This window comes from Eptesicus fuscus, chromosome 17 (assembly GCF_027574615.1).
Source record: "Eptesicus fuscus isolate TK198812 chromosome 17, DD_ASM_mEF_20220401, whole genome shotgun sequence".
NCBI classification, from domain to species: domain Eukaryota; kingdom Metazoa; phylum Chordata; class Mammalia; order Chiroptera; family Vespertilionidae; genus Eptesicus; species Eptesicus fuscus.
Genome location: NC_072489.1, coordinates 13,581,078 through 13,597,972, shown reverse-complemented (window position 1 = coordinate 13,597,972; position 16,895 = coordinate 13,581,078). Strand labels below are relative to the sequence as shown.

Sequence of the window (16,895 nt, the reverse complement as noted above, 5' to 3'; positions counted from 1 at the left end):
GTGCACTCCAGCGGTGGAGAGTGAGAAACCTGTGAACGGGTAGCCAGTGGCAAAGGGAGAGATCTCAGGGAAGCAGGGATAGTGCACTTTCTCAGAGGATAACTAAGCACCAAGTTGATGCACGTCCAGACTCCCAGGCCCTGAGGGCCGAAACAAAGCAGTGTCCCACCAACAACCGGGTAGAGCCTCTTGAGATATTAAAACTCTTGGAGTCTCTGAGCCTCTTGGTGCTTTGGAAAAAAACAAAACCAACAACCTAAATACGGTGATAATCAATCTTTAACTGATTAGTCACTGCAATATTAATAGTGCTTCAGGGGGCTCTTGCTGTGCATAGAACATTTCATCATTGTTGCTGAGAGAGTCCATACTCAGCACTGAAATCTGATTCCTTTTAGTATCAGCATCATTACAGATGCCCGGTCTTCGGGATTTGTTTTCCAAGTTAAAGTCCACGGCCAGGCAATCATCTAGAAGCTCTGTGTGAAAGACGCAAGGTTAACTCGTGGTGACGCTCTCCATCCTGTGAAACGGAACCTCACCAGATTGCACAGGGCTCCTTGGAAAAGGGGCTGGGGGTGGGGAGGGGGGCGGGTAGCAGAGATGGGGCTGTGTGCCCTGCATGGCCAAAGAGGCCACTGGAGGTAGTCACAGCCTCCATGGCCAAGCCCAGGGCTCTGATCCAAACACGGAGTTCCCAATGGTTAGAACAGCCGGCACTATTCAGATCCCAGCCCACTTCCATACCTCGAGGGAGGAATGGATTGCGATCTTATTATGAGAACCTGACACATCTGAGGAAAATCGGTTTCTGGGTTTTCCACGATCATTTCTGGGTCTCTCCAGTTCTCAGGAGCAATTAGAGAAATTCTCACCGGGGGGATGCAGCAAATCATCAAGGGCAGGCACGAGGCCTCTCTGTTCTTGTGATCAGTGTATCTGGTCCTCTTTGCCTTCAGTGTACGAAACAAGATGTGTTTTGGTTGACACTGAAAATGCCATCCAATCTCCATAAAAAAGGTGCAGATTTGTCCCTGCTCTGCCTGTCCACTATCCCCCTCTCTATTCCTGGCTGAGGGCGCCAATGCCCTTATTTTGTCTTATTGTGACCTTTGCTGCACGGATGTAAGATACCGCCCCGGAAAGTCCACCGGACAGCACCACTCAGGTGAACGTTCTGAACATGGAATGATGCAAAATCAAGTCTGTCCTTCTACCCCTTCAGCATCTCGAGCTCCCTCCTCTGCTCCGCCCGGCTCGCACGGCCTAAGGCCATTCGCTAACACTCTTGCCTGGACAGCTGCTCCCAGACTGGTCTCATCCTCTGTGGTCTTAGATGCTTCAAACCCTCTCTTTATACAGTTGGTGCAATAGTGGATCTTCCTAAAACGTAACTCTGATCACATTCTTCTGCTGAACACCATTCAACCACTCTCCCTGCCCTCTGAGTCAAATCCATGACATTTGCAATTTGGCCTCTACCTGCACAACCCTTAGACTCCCTATGGGATACTCTTTTTAAAGGACTTAACTTTAGAACTATTTCTGAGGTTATATACGTAATACAGTGCTTTCAGATCTCAAAATAGCCCCCTGATGTGTTTTGAGGTAAAAGATGGTACATGTATATCATGGAATGCTATGTGCAAAAGAAAAGCGATATGATAGAATATTAGTAATGTTACCTCAACCATCGGTGGTGTTGGAAAATTTTATTTTATCCTTTATGCTTTTCTATATTGTTGAGATATTTACAATAAGCATGTATTACTTAGAGAAAACAGGCAGTTTTCCTTTTAAAAGTTGCTAGGTGAGCCCTGGTCAGATAGCTCAGTTGGTTAGAACATTATCCTGATACTCCAAGGTTGCAGGTTTGATCCCCAGTCAGGGCACATACAAGAAACCAATGAATGCCTAAATAAGTAGAACAATAAATCTCTCTCTCTCTCTCTCTCTCTCTCTCTCTCTCTCTCTCTCCCGCCCTCCCTCCCTCCCTCTCAAAAAAAAAAAAATTAATTGCTAGCCAAGCCATGGTGTATGTGTGTGTGTGTGTTCTATCCTTTTTTAAAATATATTTTTTTATTGATTTCAGAGAGGAAGGGAGAGGGAGAGAGAGAGAGAGAGAAAGAAAGAGAGAGAGAGAGAGAGAAACATCAATGATGAAAGAGAACCACCGATCAGCTGCCTCCTGGAGGCCCCCTACTGGGGATGGAGCCTACAACCCGGGCATGTGCCCTTGACCAGAATCGAGCCTGGGGCCTTTCAGTCCGCAGGCAGATGCTCCATCCACTGAGCCAAACCAGCTAGGGCAAGTGTGTTCTATGCTTAGACAGTTCCTTACAGGCAGTGGACTAGGTTCCCTTGCCAGTCCCCCATCTACATACTGTCCCACAGGAAGTTCCTGAAATGGGCTGGCTTGCACTTTCCTCATCTGTCACTACCTTTATCACAGGGTTGTGGAGCTTTTGGTGAGTGTGTGAATATTAAAGAACGTGCTGTGTTTCAAATGTAACAGGCTGTTTTTAAGCCCTAAAGCTTTGCTGTTCTCCCATGCTTCCTTCCACCTCTCCCTTCCCTCGCCCCAGGCTGAGCTCTGAGCACTGCTCCTGGCTGTGGGGAGAGCGGCAGGAGAGCCCATGAGAGGACTTGACTACCCAGAACAAAGGCCTTTTTACGTTGAGTACATGACCAAGGCCTTGAAATCCTGACTTTCATTTGCAAGGCGAGGCCCTCGGCTGACCACAGCCATCCGCCAGTAACGCCCGCCTAGACCGGACCCACACAGCTGACCAGAGAGTCATCAGAAATCTTTAAAAAGTGATCGTTATTTTGAGCCACTGAGTTTTAAGGTCACTCATCGACAAGTAACAGATATGAGACATCCGGGTTTTTAATAAATAATTTTCCCCATCAAGTCTACCGCATGAGTGATAAATTTACTTAGGATACTGACATAGTTTTGTTTTGATTTTAAATATAACCTTTGAAATTACATTGTATAAAGGTTTGCTGTACAGGATGCAGTTGATTTGGGGACTTTGAACCTTGCTACATCTGTTAAGTCTAACAATTTGTCTGGATTTTCTCTTGGGTTTCCTCTGGAGAAAATCATTATTTGCAAAGTGATCCGTGTGTTAATGGTCAATATCTACTGCACTAACTGAGGTGCGGGCGGCAGCCCCAACCGGAGCTGCTTACTGAGTTCTCACCGCAGAGTCAGTGCCCTCTCGCCGGTCCGGACGGCGACACGGGGACTCCCTGTGCCCCTCAATAGGCCCGTTCAGTTCCGGGGCATGCTGGGTTCCCCTATGGGCTGGCAGTTTGGGGAAAGGGGGAAGGGCCCTGACGCTGTCATATTACTGATCGTTTCTTTCATCTGTTCTTTGTCTGCCATCCTGTTCACTCTGGTTTCCTTCTGCTACCATCTTAATCCTTCCTCCTTCTCTCTCTCTCTCTCTCTCTCTCTGTCTCTCTCTCTCTCTCTCTGCCCCACACCCACACTAATTCTCTGCCCTGTTTCTTCCAGTTCTGGGCCAAGCAAGGCACCCGAAGAACAGAAAATGAAACTGTAATTTCAAATCATCACTTCAAATCACACTTGCGAAGTCCCCATCCCTACCTAATGCCACAGACTGGCAGGGATTTGGCAGCAGAAAAAGCCAGACGAAATCCCCCTAAAGATGATTATGGGCCTCCACCCTCCTGGAAGGTCCCCGTGAAAGCAGCAGAGCGTAGAGGTGTCACTAGTAAACGCCCACAGCCCTACAAAAACCAAGGTGTCCCTTCTGTGTCAGATCTGCGCTTGGGGTGCATGGAAGCAAGGAGCCAGGTCAGGCGGGCACCCGGAGAACAGGCCCAGAGGGCCATTCTAAGTCCCCAGATTTCTAACGATTACATGAAGTTTTAGCCTGCGGCTGGTGATCTGGCCCTGGCTGCCTCCCTAACCTCTGCTTTCCTTGTCTCCACCAAAGAACCCCAGTCTCGGGAGCAGAAATCCCTCCAAGTCACCCCAAGGGCCATGTTCTCCCACCTGCGTGCTTTCTGCAGCTTCCTGGCTGGAAGCCAGCCCCTCCCTGCCTCTCACCCCTCCCTCTCACCGCCCCCTCCCCAGTGGCCCCAGAATGGCACCTGGCTTTCTGCAAGGCTTACCTAGACAGGCCTTTGCCTTGAAAAGGCGTTTGCCTGCCCCACACTCATGCTCAGCCCAGCTTACCTACCCTGAGCACCCACCACACCGCCAGCGGCCGGGCCGGCTCTCCCTCCCCACTGAGCTCTCTGACCCGGGACGCCAGCCTCACCCTACCTGCTGCAGGCACAGACGGCGCTCAATTCAGGCTTGAATGACTCTGTCACCTGCCTGTGACCAAAGCAATAGGAACTGGGAAAATCCAAGCTGTGAGGTTGTGAGGACAAGCACCCTTGACACTAGGGGTTTCATTCAGTGGGAAGTGAGGGTGCAGTTCTGGGAAACATGCTTTGGGTTCAGCGTGGCTGACCCCCCAACAGCCTGCCACCTCGTAACCCCGGCCTGGGGCCGCTCTGTCCTGATCCACAGTCACCTCTCTCCCCAGCCGCTGTCTCGCGCTCCTCTGGGCACCGGGAGAATGGACCGCCCACACTGGAGGGTTATCAGCTGACTGTTCACCAGAGATGCCAACCCCGTGGTCAAAGGAAAGGACTCTGCTCTAGGGATGGGAAATTGGGGGGCGGGGTCTCTGGGCAGGAGATATTTTATTCAGATGGCTCATCCGTCCTCCACATCCAGAAAAGGAGCCGCTGCTACAAGGATGGTGAGAACACAACTCTCCCCACGGTATGGTCTCCCTCGGGGTAATGACACCATCTCAAAATGCTGGTGTCAGAGGGTTAAAACTGCCAAACGGATGAGGTAGTTGTAAGACAAGGAGAGGAGACACTGTGCCGTGTTAGAGTGTGGATGGCTCCACCCGACACCGACCCCTCTAGGAAAAACAGCCCTCTCCACATACAGCCCCTGTGATCAGCACCGATTCCCCCTAAAAGGCAGTCCAGTGGAGCAAGCCCGGTGTAGGTGCACAGTGGGGACTGCTGGAGATGTTCATAATTTCAATTTCAAGAGGCATTAGTGTCCATTGCATAGAAGAGCCAGAAGAAGGTGCAAATCAGGGTTATTGTTCCTCCGAGGAATTACGACGATGGGCGATATTCACTCTAAGTCAGTAATATTCCATCCTCTTCACTAGAGGGCGGAGTGTGGGGTATGAAGTGTAGGATGGTGGGACGCACTATGGGAGACTTCTAAGGCGTTAGATTAGATGCTCACTCTAGCTTGGCTGAGAGGAAGTGGATTGACCTCGCATTCCCACAGAAGAATATGGAGGGAGGGGAAATCAGTGTGGACTTAAACCAAAATAAACAAACAAGACCCAAAAAGAAAGCTAGTAGTCTGGCACATTTGTTGGACGTGACAAATGTGGAAGTTGAGACCCAGAAAACGCTGCCAAATCCAAGGCCCCCCAAATGCAGGTGTGTTCATTACACATCACAGAGGGGCCCTGTGTCTAATCGTTCATCAAACACGTTAAGAGGAAATGGAACATTGGCAGTGAGCTTCTTAAAGTGTAATTTCCTCTAAGAGAAATTTATGGCCTGCACTTACTCTCCATTAGAGTACGTCTAACTTCTTTTATTCGTTTATTCATCAAGACAGCCCTGGGTTCAGGCCAGCCCTGGGAACGTGCAGGTCATCAGGAAAGGGACCTCGGGGGATGTTTCCTCCTGGTCCAGTGGAGTTTCCCAGATCATAACAGGAGCAGCCGTGGTGCATTTGCAGGAGGTGTTCAGGTATTCCCCAAAAGGCAATTCACAGCGCCAGCCCCAGGGGCTACGCTGGCTATAAAATGAACATCTGAAATGTACTTGGAAATGAAATGATTTTCTGTTTGCCATATGAGGTTTGTGATTGCCTCTCCAAAAGCATTGCTTCTATTGCTTTTACGGCCAGGTTCAATTTCTTATGTAGTGATGTAATAAAGGGGTGATTTAGAGCTGGGAGCGAGGACTTCCGAATCAATGAGCAGATGCATCTCTCACCTGCTGCGCCCCTCTCCCCATGATGCTGGGCTCATTTCCTGATTTTCAAGCCACCCGCGAAGTCCCAAAACTGGGGACACAGGCACAGCTGTTCCTCTCTTTACCATGGAGTCCCTGGCCCTGCTGAAGAGAGCACCCCAAGCCCTACTCCAGATCTCTGGGGCACGTCACTCTTGCTGTGAATAATGGAACTTTAACATTATCATGATGAAAGCGAAACACACCTGATATTTACAACTTCCCTTTGGGGACTGGAGTGAGGAAAGAACATCTTACCTTGTCTTAAGGATATTCAGAAACTGCAAAATTTCTGAAAACTGGATCAGTCTGAGAGCTCTTAAAAATCTCAAACCTAGAAAGAGAAATGAAATAGAGATGCATTATTTTCAGTGGGCGGTAATGTTCGCACCGTGTGATTTACAGCTGTCAGGGGTGAAGGGAGATGAAGTCCTTGCAGAAGATTCAACTGCCTGTACTTTGGACATAGTCCTTCATCCCGATTCTTCACTGGTTTAATCTCAGCTGCTGAACTGACTCATTAAAAGAAGCTGTTTGGAGCCACTGCGAAGGAAGGTCCAGCGGGGAGAGCCCGTTTAAGGAGGTCTCTCGCGTGTCCATCTGAGGCAGTGTTTCAAAGTTACCTCGTTGCCGGAGAGGATTTTTGTCTCTGAAAATGACTGGGAATAGCTCAGCGTAACCCTCGGAACCCTTATGCTAAGAGCAAATTAGGAACAAATCTGATAACCTGATGTCTTTGATGGATTTCTAAAGTCTTCGTCCTGATAAAATGAAGAATACTGCCCACTGCATTGTCGGTTTTCTAAGCTTGCACACCCCATAACTTCAGGATTCAAAAGTCTATAATTCAACTTCTACCAAGTATCAAGATAAACGTTCCTCCTTTCTAAATCAGCAACCTTTCTTGGATGGAGAAAGAGCCAGTGTTTCCAGGTGGCAGAAGAGAGAGGAGACAGGGGAAAGAAATACAACCAAGGATTAAAGAAAATTCAAATTGCTGTTGTGTTTTGCTGGCCAAGGGTGAATATATATTTCCACTGAGATCAGACTTGTGAGTCAGAAACATTCTGAGTCCCTGATGGGTTTTAATGCTTGGCCTACGTGCAAGAGACTGGCTTACTGGTGGCCAAGGGTTTGAGACACTTTCAAGGTCACATCCTCTCCCAAGAGGGTTTTCTTTAGCAGATTTCCCTAAAGCATTTTATTCAGTGCCTTGAAGTGCCGTGTGCTGCTGAACGCCGAGTGAGCTAAGCTGTTGACAGTGGGAGGCTTTTTCTGCCCCATATGTGAGGCAGTAAGGGGGCATCTAATGCACAGTGATGGGAAGGAGTGGTAGTGAGTCGCTAGACACCCAGGATGAATCAAAGAAAGAGGACAGACAGGAAGTTCCCCCTAAACAGCTCCCATTGGGCCCAGTTAGATTATTCCTTGTTCAGGCAAAGGTGCCAAGGAAAAGCTCATTTAAAGTCCATGGGCGTGGAGGGGTTCCTACTGCACAAAAGGGAAGAAAGGACAATAGCTCAAAGGGAAAATTTCTCATCTGACTAGGATTCCCCTTCACGAACAAAAGATTTTTTCAGAAAAAAATCGCCTCCTATTTTAAACTAGAGGCCCGGTGCACGAAATTTGTGCATGGGGGGGTGTTCCCCTCAGCCCAGCCTGCACCCTCTCCAATCTGGGACCCTTCAGGGAATGTCTGACTGCTGGTTTAGGTCCAACCCCTCTCACAATCTGGGACTGCTGGCTCCTAACCGCTTGCCTGCCTGATCACCCCTAACTGTCCCCCCTGCCAGCCTGATCATCCCTAACTGCTTCTGCCTGCTGGCCTGATCACCCCTAACTGCCCCCCCTGCCGGCCTTGTCACCCCACACAGTCTGTGTTCGGTTGTCCGTCCGGTTGTTTCAGTCACGATGGCCCCTGGCTTTTTATATATCAAGATGATGTTTATATTGTTTTTTTAACAAGAAAGTGCAGAGATGAGAAGGGTGTTGATGAAATGAAGACTTGGGAGTCCAAAGCGGAGTCCGAGCCACACTGATGAAAGGCTGGCATAACTCTGCTGAGAACTGAGCTCGACACTGAGGACAAAACCGAGACGTCATCCCAGAAACAGGGACAATGGGGACGGGGAGGAAAAACATGACACTTAAGAAAAGATAAATGGAGAGAAGATCACAGAGATCCAACCTGTGAATAAAATGTGTTCCAGAGGGAAGTGCAGGTGAGATCATCAGTTCGGCCAGGACATAATAGGAACGTACTTTCTAGATATGAAAAAAATGACGCGGGCTTCAAAGGGAAAACGGGTGGCCAGCTCTTAGAAACCAATGCTGTGAAGTATGACTTTGTTTCCTGTAAATATCAAGTATTAAAATAAAGCAAAAAATGAAGTGTCAGGGTGGGCAGAGGGTTACCATTAATGCAACTAAAATTACGTTGTGCACTGTAAGCCTTAAATGACACTCAAGCAGCACTCAGAATTTTAGGACCAGAAGCGTCAGACCCGGATGTGTACCCCCAACAAAGTAGTTGTTCAACAGTAAAGGCAACAAAAAGATATTTTCAAATACCCAAGGTCTCAGAAAATATACTGTTTGTGCAGAAGTATTTTCAAAGAAGTTTTCAACCCTTACTTAGTCAGAATGAGTCGCGGGGGCTAGAAAGTGTATTTTTATCAAATTGTCCTGTTGGTCCTAATGACTGACCTCACTACAGCACCACTGACGTGTGTTGCTGGGAGATAAAATAATAAATTTAGAAACTCTGGGTAGAGATCGACTGGCAACACTGAAACCAGTCAAGGACATAAGGATTCTTCAGTAATGCATTAGCCACTGTTGGTTTCATTCTGAAAATCCTGTGTGTGCATGCATATATATTTTTCCACTCATGGAAACAAAAATAGAATACAGATGACATAAACTTCAAACTAGATTTCTTTCTTCTTATCTTCAAGTGATGCATTTGCATCCTGTATTGCTTGTTTGTAGCTCACCACTCTATAAAGTGACTCACAAAAGTAAACGAGAATAAAAGCTTTCCTTTTCGATGAGGTATATGAAAAGAAGGGTAGGAACAAATGGATGCAGAAGCCACATGGCCCTGTACTCTTGCTAGAGGTAAACGGTTTGCCAACAAAAGCAAGCAGGGAGACACAATAAGATGAATAATGCATAAAAGAGGAAAACAAGCTGGCTCTCAGGAGAACAGTCATCCCAGGAAGGAAACCGGAGAGCAATGTCCCTGCAGAGGGACCGGGGAGGGCAGGAGCAGCGTCCTCAGGGATGGGACAGCAGTGGGCTGTGCCTATTTGAAGGCCTGTGCTGATCACATCCATGGCATAGGGTTTCATGAACACAAATGAGTTAACAACGTTCAAAATTAGGTTTTAGTCTGTGTTTTAGCCCTGAGGAAGCCAGACTCTCAGGAGAAGTGGTGGTCTTAAGCGTGTATCTTTCAGGCACAGTTCACAACAGCCCCTTGCTGCTTCCTGTCCTGGAGCCCTGGAGGTCTGTTCCCAGCACAGCAGCCAGAGTGGGCTGTGAGAAGGTGGAATGTATGATGTCACGCCTCCACTCCAAATCCTCCAATGCCCCGTTTCACGCAAAGTCCAAGTCCTTCCAGGACCTAAAGCAAGGCACCCCATTTGCGTTTGGCCTCCTTGTCCTCCTCCCACTTTCACTCTGGTCTGGTGTCTTCTTAGGTGACCTTGGCTGTGCAGCATGCTCCTGCCTCAGGGCCTCTGCACACGCTGTCCTCTCTGCCTGACCACTCTTGCCCAGATGGGCGCACGATGTGCCCCCTCACCTCCTGCAGGTGTTCACTCGTGTCACTGTCTCAGTGAGAACTTCCCTGGTCACTGTGTCCAGAACTGGAGCTCTCCCCTCGCTCTCCCTCCTGTCAGAGTCGACAGTTAGTTATTAAGGAAAGAAGAGAGCAAACTAAGTCTGATAAAGTCAGGAAATAGCAGTTTCACAGTCTCCCTGGCGAGTCACCAGCATCTTTTAGGACAACATCCTCTCTTGTCAACTAGGCAGGGCAGACAGCTTTATAGCCATTGGGGGGTTGGGGTGATGGCAGGTAAATGGCATCTTTCTGCTGGATGAATGGGGGAGGGGGAGATGGGGAGGGGAAATTCCTTTTATAAAGCACATGCGCAGTAGAAGCCAAATGGTGACCGAGAAGGAGCAGGGCACTGGCCTGGGAAAGTCTGGGGAAGGATGGAGCGGAGAGGAACACAGCCCCCAGGAAATCCAGGAAAGAGACCAGGTGCGGGAAAGCACCAGCACAGGCCGTGAAAAGCCAGGAAGGAGACCGGATAGTTTGAAAGAAAGCCTGCTCTTTCGCAAGCCCAAGGAAATGAATGGAGGCTTCGGGACCTCGGGGCAGCTGCTACCCTGCAGCCTGCCCACTCTCTCTGCCTCCCAGAAAGTGTTCTGTGGCCCGTCACTTGCGCTCTAATAAATCTTGCCAGTAAGGCTAAACTCCTCCTACGTGAGTGTCCCTGAAATTCTCTGCCCAGGAAACCGTACAAGAGCCCACTTCCTCTAGCAACACCCTATTACTTTACTCCTCTCGCCTGCTGTTCTTCTCTCCTCAGTATAAAGCACGTGCATCTTTTCATGTAATTTGCATCCTTTCCACTTGGCTCCAGCATCAGCTCCGCGAGGGGAGTGACATGTCTGGTTTGTTTGTGACTGTACGTCACATGCCTAAAATAGTGCCTGGCGTGAGGTGGGTGCTCAACAAACACCAGCTTGACTTGAATGAATACATCAGACTCGAGGATGAGTTAGATGTCAGAGCTAAAGGTTACATACTCTGCATCCGGAGCTACACCTTGCTTACTGAAGGGGAAAGCCAAGAGCTCAAGGTCAGGGCCGTGCTCTTAGGAAATATAAAGCAGCCTAACCAACAAGAGCCTTAACCACTGGTCACTCCTCGGCACCCAGAGAGGGTCCGGAGGGGTAGGGACAGCAACTCCGATTGCATACAGGAGGTCAGGAGAAGAGAGGGGTAGGATGGTCAATGCCTCAGTAACAAATTGTTCATCTTCTCTGCTCTATAGAACTATATTCTTATTCTTGATCCCATATAATTCAAAACCTCTGAAATACGATGACCTTCCAGGGAAACAGAAAATGGCTATTACAGAGTGGTGAACAAAATGCGTTTCTACCAAAAAAGATGAAGTATGGCTCCACCTTCATCAAATGCACCAGATTCAGATGGTTTTACAAGTGAGTTCTTTCAATCAGTCAAGAAATAGAGTTAAGAAATAGTGAACTTCCTTACATGGTCTTTGATTCCATAATCAATTTTTATTATCCTACCTAATAAAAAGGTAATATGCAAATTGACCGTACCATCGACCAGCACACAAGCCACGCCCACAAGCCAATCAGAGCAAGTATGCAAATTAACCCAGTCAAGATGGCTACAGCCACAGAGAGCAAGGTTTCCCAGGTAACAGAGGAAGCCAAGCTTTCCGCTAGCTGTTGCAGGCCTAAACCTTCACTCCAGCTACAAAGTTTCAATTATAGAAGGTAAACAAATTCAAACAGAAATGGCGGCAGAATGGAGCTTGAGAGAGCAGGCCAGGGTTGCCAGCGGCAACAGGGGAAGCAAAGCTTTCCACACACCCTGTCCGGGCCCAGCCTCTGCTTAAGGCTACAAAGTTTCAATTATAGAAGGTGAATTAACTGCCACAGAAATAGCTGCTGGTGGCGGAGGGAGCAGCAGGCTTGGCTCCGCTGCAGGCTACAAAGTTTCAATTGTAGAAGGAAAATAAATTCCAGATACCAGGGCCTCCGCTTGGGCTGCCAGGGGGCGTGGATGGCATGCAAACCACCACAGGCCCCTCGCTCAGGCCGCCCCATGCCCCAAGGGAACCCCCACCTTGATCTGGGACACCCTTCAGGGCAAACCAGCTGGCCCCCACTCCTGCACCAGGCCTCTATCCTATCTAATAAAAAAGTAATATGCAGATTGACCATCACTCCAACACACAATATGTCTGCCCCCATGTGGTCAAAGATCCTGCCCCCATGTGGACACAAGATGGCCACTACAAGATGGCCAGCAGGAGAGGGCAGTTGGGAGGCACCCGGCCTGCAAGGGAGGGCAGTTGAGAGGGACCAGGCTTGCAAGGGAGGGCAGTTGAAGGTGATCAAACCTGCAGGAGAGGGCAGTTAGGGGTGACCAGGCTGGCAGAGGAGGGAAGTTGGGGGCAAATAGGCTGGCAGGGGAGCAGTTAAGCATCAACCAGGCTGGCAGTGGAGTGGTTAGGGGTGATCAGGCTGGCAGGCAGAAGCGGTTAGGGGCAATCAGAAAGGCAGGCAGGCAAGCAGTTGGGAGCCAGCAGTCCTGGATTGTGAGAGGGATGTTCCCCCGAGTCGAACATCCCTCCAGGGGGTCCCAGATTGGAGAGGGTACAGGCTGGGCTGAGGGACAACCCCCCTCCGTGCACGAATTTCGTGCACCGGGCTTCTAGTATAGTAATAAAAATGGATTTTTCTATACTCTAGATTGGTTTAGGAAGCTGGTATTAATTAGCTGAACATAGGTAGCCCACACATGTAAAAAAATTAAAAAAAGACACCTCCATTACACTGACTAAGTATAAGAATCCTAAGCGAAACACTAGTATCTCATGAGCGAGACGATGTTAAATGAACAGCGCTCAGGAGCTATGGCTCAGGAGCTGTTGTAGGGTATAGAGCAGAGAAGATCCTTCTTCAGGCATCTTTATTCATCCTAGCTCCTGAAGAGTGATCTAGCCCAAGGTTATACCCCTGCCAGAGGTGGCCCCCAAAATGGTAAATGTGGGGACAAAGGCCTGCTGCCTTGCCTCAAATTGGGGCAACTCTGAGAGCCATGGAGCTGCAGAGCTCCCCCTGGGAGGGGCTGAGGCCTCTGGTGCAGCCGGGCTCCATATCTAGTTTCCTTCTTCTCTCATGGCTACAGATGACCATTAAAACCTACCCTGAAGCCCTGGCCGGTGTTGCTCAGTGGTTGGAGCATCGGCCTGCACACCCAAGGGTCCTGGGTTCGATTGCCAGTGAAGGGTTACAGTTTTGATCCCCGGCCCAGGCAGGGCATGTGTGGGAGGCAACCAAACAATGTGTTTCTCTCATCACATCAATGTTTCTCTCTCTTGCTCTCCACTTCCTTCCCTGCCTTCTACTCGCTCTAAACATCAATGGGAAAAATATCCTTGGGTGAGGATTAACAACAAAAAAGAAACTACTCTGGAGATTATATATCAGAAACTAAGTATTCTCAATATACAGGAGGGCACATTGGCAGTACTCAGTAAATGGTAATGTCATCATATGAATCTACATAACTAAAACAGAAAAGCCAACAAGAAGAATAGAAACACACATACACGGTATATAGTGTTATTGTAATTTTAAATTATTGGTGAAATGATGATGTTGACAATCAATTACGACTGAAGTGTACTATTATTAATTATTCCCCACACGCCAAACCTTTAACTGTATCTTATTTAACCCATAGGACAGAAGAAGACAATAGTTAAAGATAAACAGACTAGAGTGTCCAGAACAGAATTTGTAAGCAACAGAGCCCGATTTCAACCCAAATCTGTCTCCACAAACCCAAGCTTGTAATCAACTGCCCTGGCACAGACACTGGCCAACTGCCCATCATCAAGCACTTCAAACTCTCCTAACACTTCGCATTTCTCTCAGTATATAAATGCCCTTGCCCACATCCCACTGTATTTACTATTGTGGTTTACACACAAAAAAAAAAGGAAGGACGGAGGGAATATAAGAGTCCCTGTTTGATAAGCTCCAACCCCAAATAGGGGCTCATTGCTATTTTATTTTGCTCTCCTATATTAATAAATTTAATTATTTTTCATGTAATTATTAGGTCATTGTATCTTATTTTTAAAATAAAGTGGCTTTTGCCAGTGTACCTGTGTGTCCTTCTTTTCTTATTAATATATTTGAGCTCTTTTAAAATGAGGATATTATATGTTATATATCATCTCCCACGGGTTGTCATTCTTTTAATTTTGCTTAGGTGTGTGTTTTTTTAAGTCTAAAAGTTTGCTTAAAGTGAGTTTTTCTTTTCAAATTCTAAAGTTTACTGATGGTCAAATATAGTATATCTTTCCATCATTGTTTTATTTTTATTCAGTATTCAAAAATGGCTGCTTCCAACATGAAAAGGGATTTTTTATAAAAATACATCTACATTTTCTCTTTGAACGTTTAGGGCAGAGGTGCTAACCCTTGGTTGGACATTTAAATCACCTGGGAAACTCTAAGAATTACTGGTGCCTGGTCTCAAGTCAGCCTCCCCTCTTCTGACTCCATAGGCCTGGGCTCCCAGGCCCAGGGTGTGAAGGCTCTGAGGTGATTCTAATGAGCCATGGAGGGTGAAAAGCTTTGCAAAGTTTTTCAGTAAATGAGCAGATAGTACATACTTTAGGTGGCCTCACAACTACCCCCTCCGCTGTAAAAGATATGAACGCATGGCTACGGCTGTATTACGGTAAAATGTTACTCAAACAAGTAGACTGAGGGCCTAGTTTGCTACACTTGCTTTAGAGACCTTCGCCTGGGATTTGTTTACATTAGATGATGACTCCGTGGGGCTAGGGGGGCCTGAGATTCTGCATTTCTCACCAGCTCCAAGAAGTCACTGTTGGTCAGAGACCACACTTTGAAAACACAAGGCTGCAGGGCAGTGGGTCCCAGACTTTGTTGCCATGGCAACCACCTGGGGAATATAAGACGGTACTGATGCCTTCCACCCCCAGATACTGTGATGTAATTGGTCTGGGGTGCAACCTGGGCATCGGAATTTTTATAGCTCCCCAGATGATGCCAATGTGTAGCCAAGTTTGGGAACTACTGCATTAAGGTATCTTTTCTCCTTAACCTCCAGCTTGTTAATAAAAAAAATTAACCAAACTTAATGTATCCATTTATCGTGGTTAACATTGTGCCAAAGGGACCACGTTTTAATATTCTCCCCACACAACAAATTTCCCTCTCCCTGAGTAATCATTTGAGTAATCTGAAACTGGATCTTTACTTTTATTAATTTAAAAAATATGCTAGCTAACTGTAAGTTAGAAGAAATCAGTATATTGAGAGTCTATAAAGCAATGCAGTCAGTTTAAGATTTTAGTGAAAAGGTGATTTTAACAACACTAAGAGAAATATGATTTCTACTTTAGGGTTTATAATTGATAAAAAGTTTCAAATTATTTTATGGGGTAAACAATAACAATAACAAGGCAAACAAACAAGATAAAGTCTTGACAGATCCAATAAAAAACAAATAGAAAAAAGTCATGCACAATTATATACTAATTAAACCTGAAAAACTCAGTGAGGGGGGATGACTTCCCGAAAAATGCAAACTTTGAAAGTTGATCCACATATAAAAGAAAACCACCATAGAATAATAATCCTATCTAATAAAAGAGTAATATGTAAATTGACTGTCACTCCAACACACAAGATGGCTGCCCCCATGTGGTCAAAGATGGCTGCCCCCATGTGGACACAGATGGCCACCACAAGATAGCCAGCAGGGGAGGGCAGTTGGGAGGGATCAGGCCTGCAAGGGAGGGCAGTTGGGGGCGATCAAGCCTGTAGGGGAGGGCAATTAGGGATGACCAGGCTGGCAGAGGAGGGAGTTGGGGGGGGGAATCATGCTTGCAGGGGAGAGCAGTTGGGGGGACCAGGCCTGCAGGACGGGGCAGTTGGGGGGAATCAGGCCTGCAGGGGAGAGCAGTTGGGGGAGACCAGGCCTGCAGGGGAGGGCAGTTAGGGGCAATCAGGCTGGCAGGGGAACAGTTAGGCATCAATCAGGCTGGCAGGGGAGTGGTTAGGAGATGATCAGGCTGGCTGGCAGAAGTGGTTAGGGGCAATCAGGAAGGCAGGCAGGCGAGCAGTTGGGAGCCAGCAGTCCTGGATTGTGAGAGGGATGTCCGACTGCCTAAACGGGCAGTCGGACATCCCTCAAGGAGTCCCAGATTGGAGAAGGTGCAGGCTGGGCTGAGGGACACACATGAATTTCGTGTACCGGGCCTCTAGTTGAAATATAAATTGAGAAATGTATTAATAGCTTCCCCTCAAGGATTTTGCACCTATATACTTTCTTTTTAAATTCTTTAAAACATTTACATATGATTGAAATGCCAAACCATTATAATACAAAAATAGATGGAAAGCTATACACTTGTATTGTATAGTAAACATAAACCTGATACCCAAACTGACTTTCAAAACATAAAAGTAAAATACAGTGGAACCTCTGTTCTTGAACTTAATTCATTGTGGGAGGCTGTTTGAAAACCAAATCATTTTTTCCCATTAGAGATAATGTAATGAATTAATCCATTCCTGACCACCAAATGATTCCCTGTTTTAACCTTACTATATACAGTACATATCTTATGTACTATTTAATTATAAATACTTTAAAAACAAAAAGGGCATGAAATGTAAATGAAAATTTAACAAAAAGGAAATGAAATGTACAATAAAAACTTAAAATTTGTCCATGTAATATCATTAAAAGAGCTCAAAATAAGCAGCAAAAACAACATGAAAATATTCACAGCACAATATCTTGAGATGTTAACAGCAGTAAACTGACTCATACTCTGAATTCTCTGCTTTGTTTGTCGCCTGAGAGATGTGTGACTGATCATAGAGGCATCGGCATGGAAGAGTTGTTGGGTGGAGAAGCAAATTGTTCAACATGGGAGAGAACAGAGAACCGAGGTTTAAGTGTAATCTCACTAGGA

General features: G+C 47.0%; 1 protein-coding gene across 22 annotated transcripts in view; it reads right to left on the bottom strand.

The window, feature by feature from the left end:
- The window catches only part of KCNMA1 (potassium calcium-activated channel subfamily M alpha 1), a 689,823-nt gene that overhangs the window by 224,853 nt on the left and 448,075 nt on the right, over positions 1-16,895 (bottom strand). For all 22 annotated transcript variants that reach the window (XM_054729031.1, XM_008145306.3, XM_008145307.3 and 19 more), the window contains one exon: positions 6,349-6,424. In XM_054729031.1, coding sequence (XP_054585006.1) covers positions 6,349-6,424 — 76 coding nt within the window. The remainder of the gene's footprint in view (positions 1-6,348; positions 6,425-16,895) is intronic.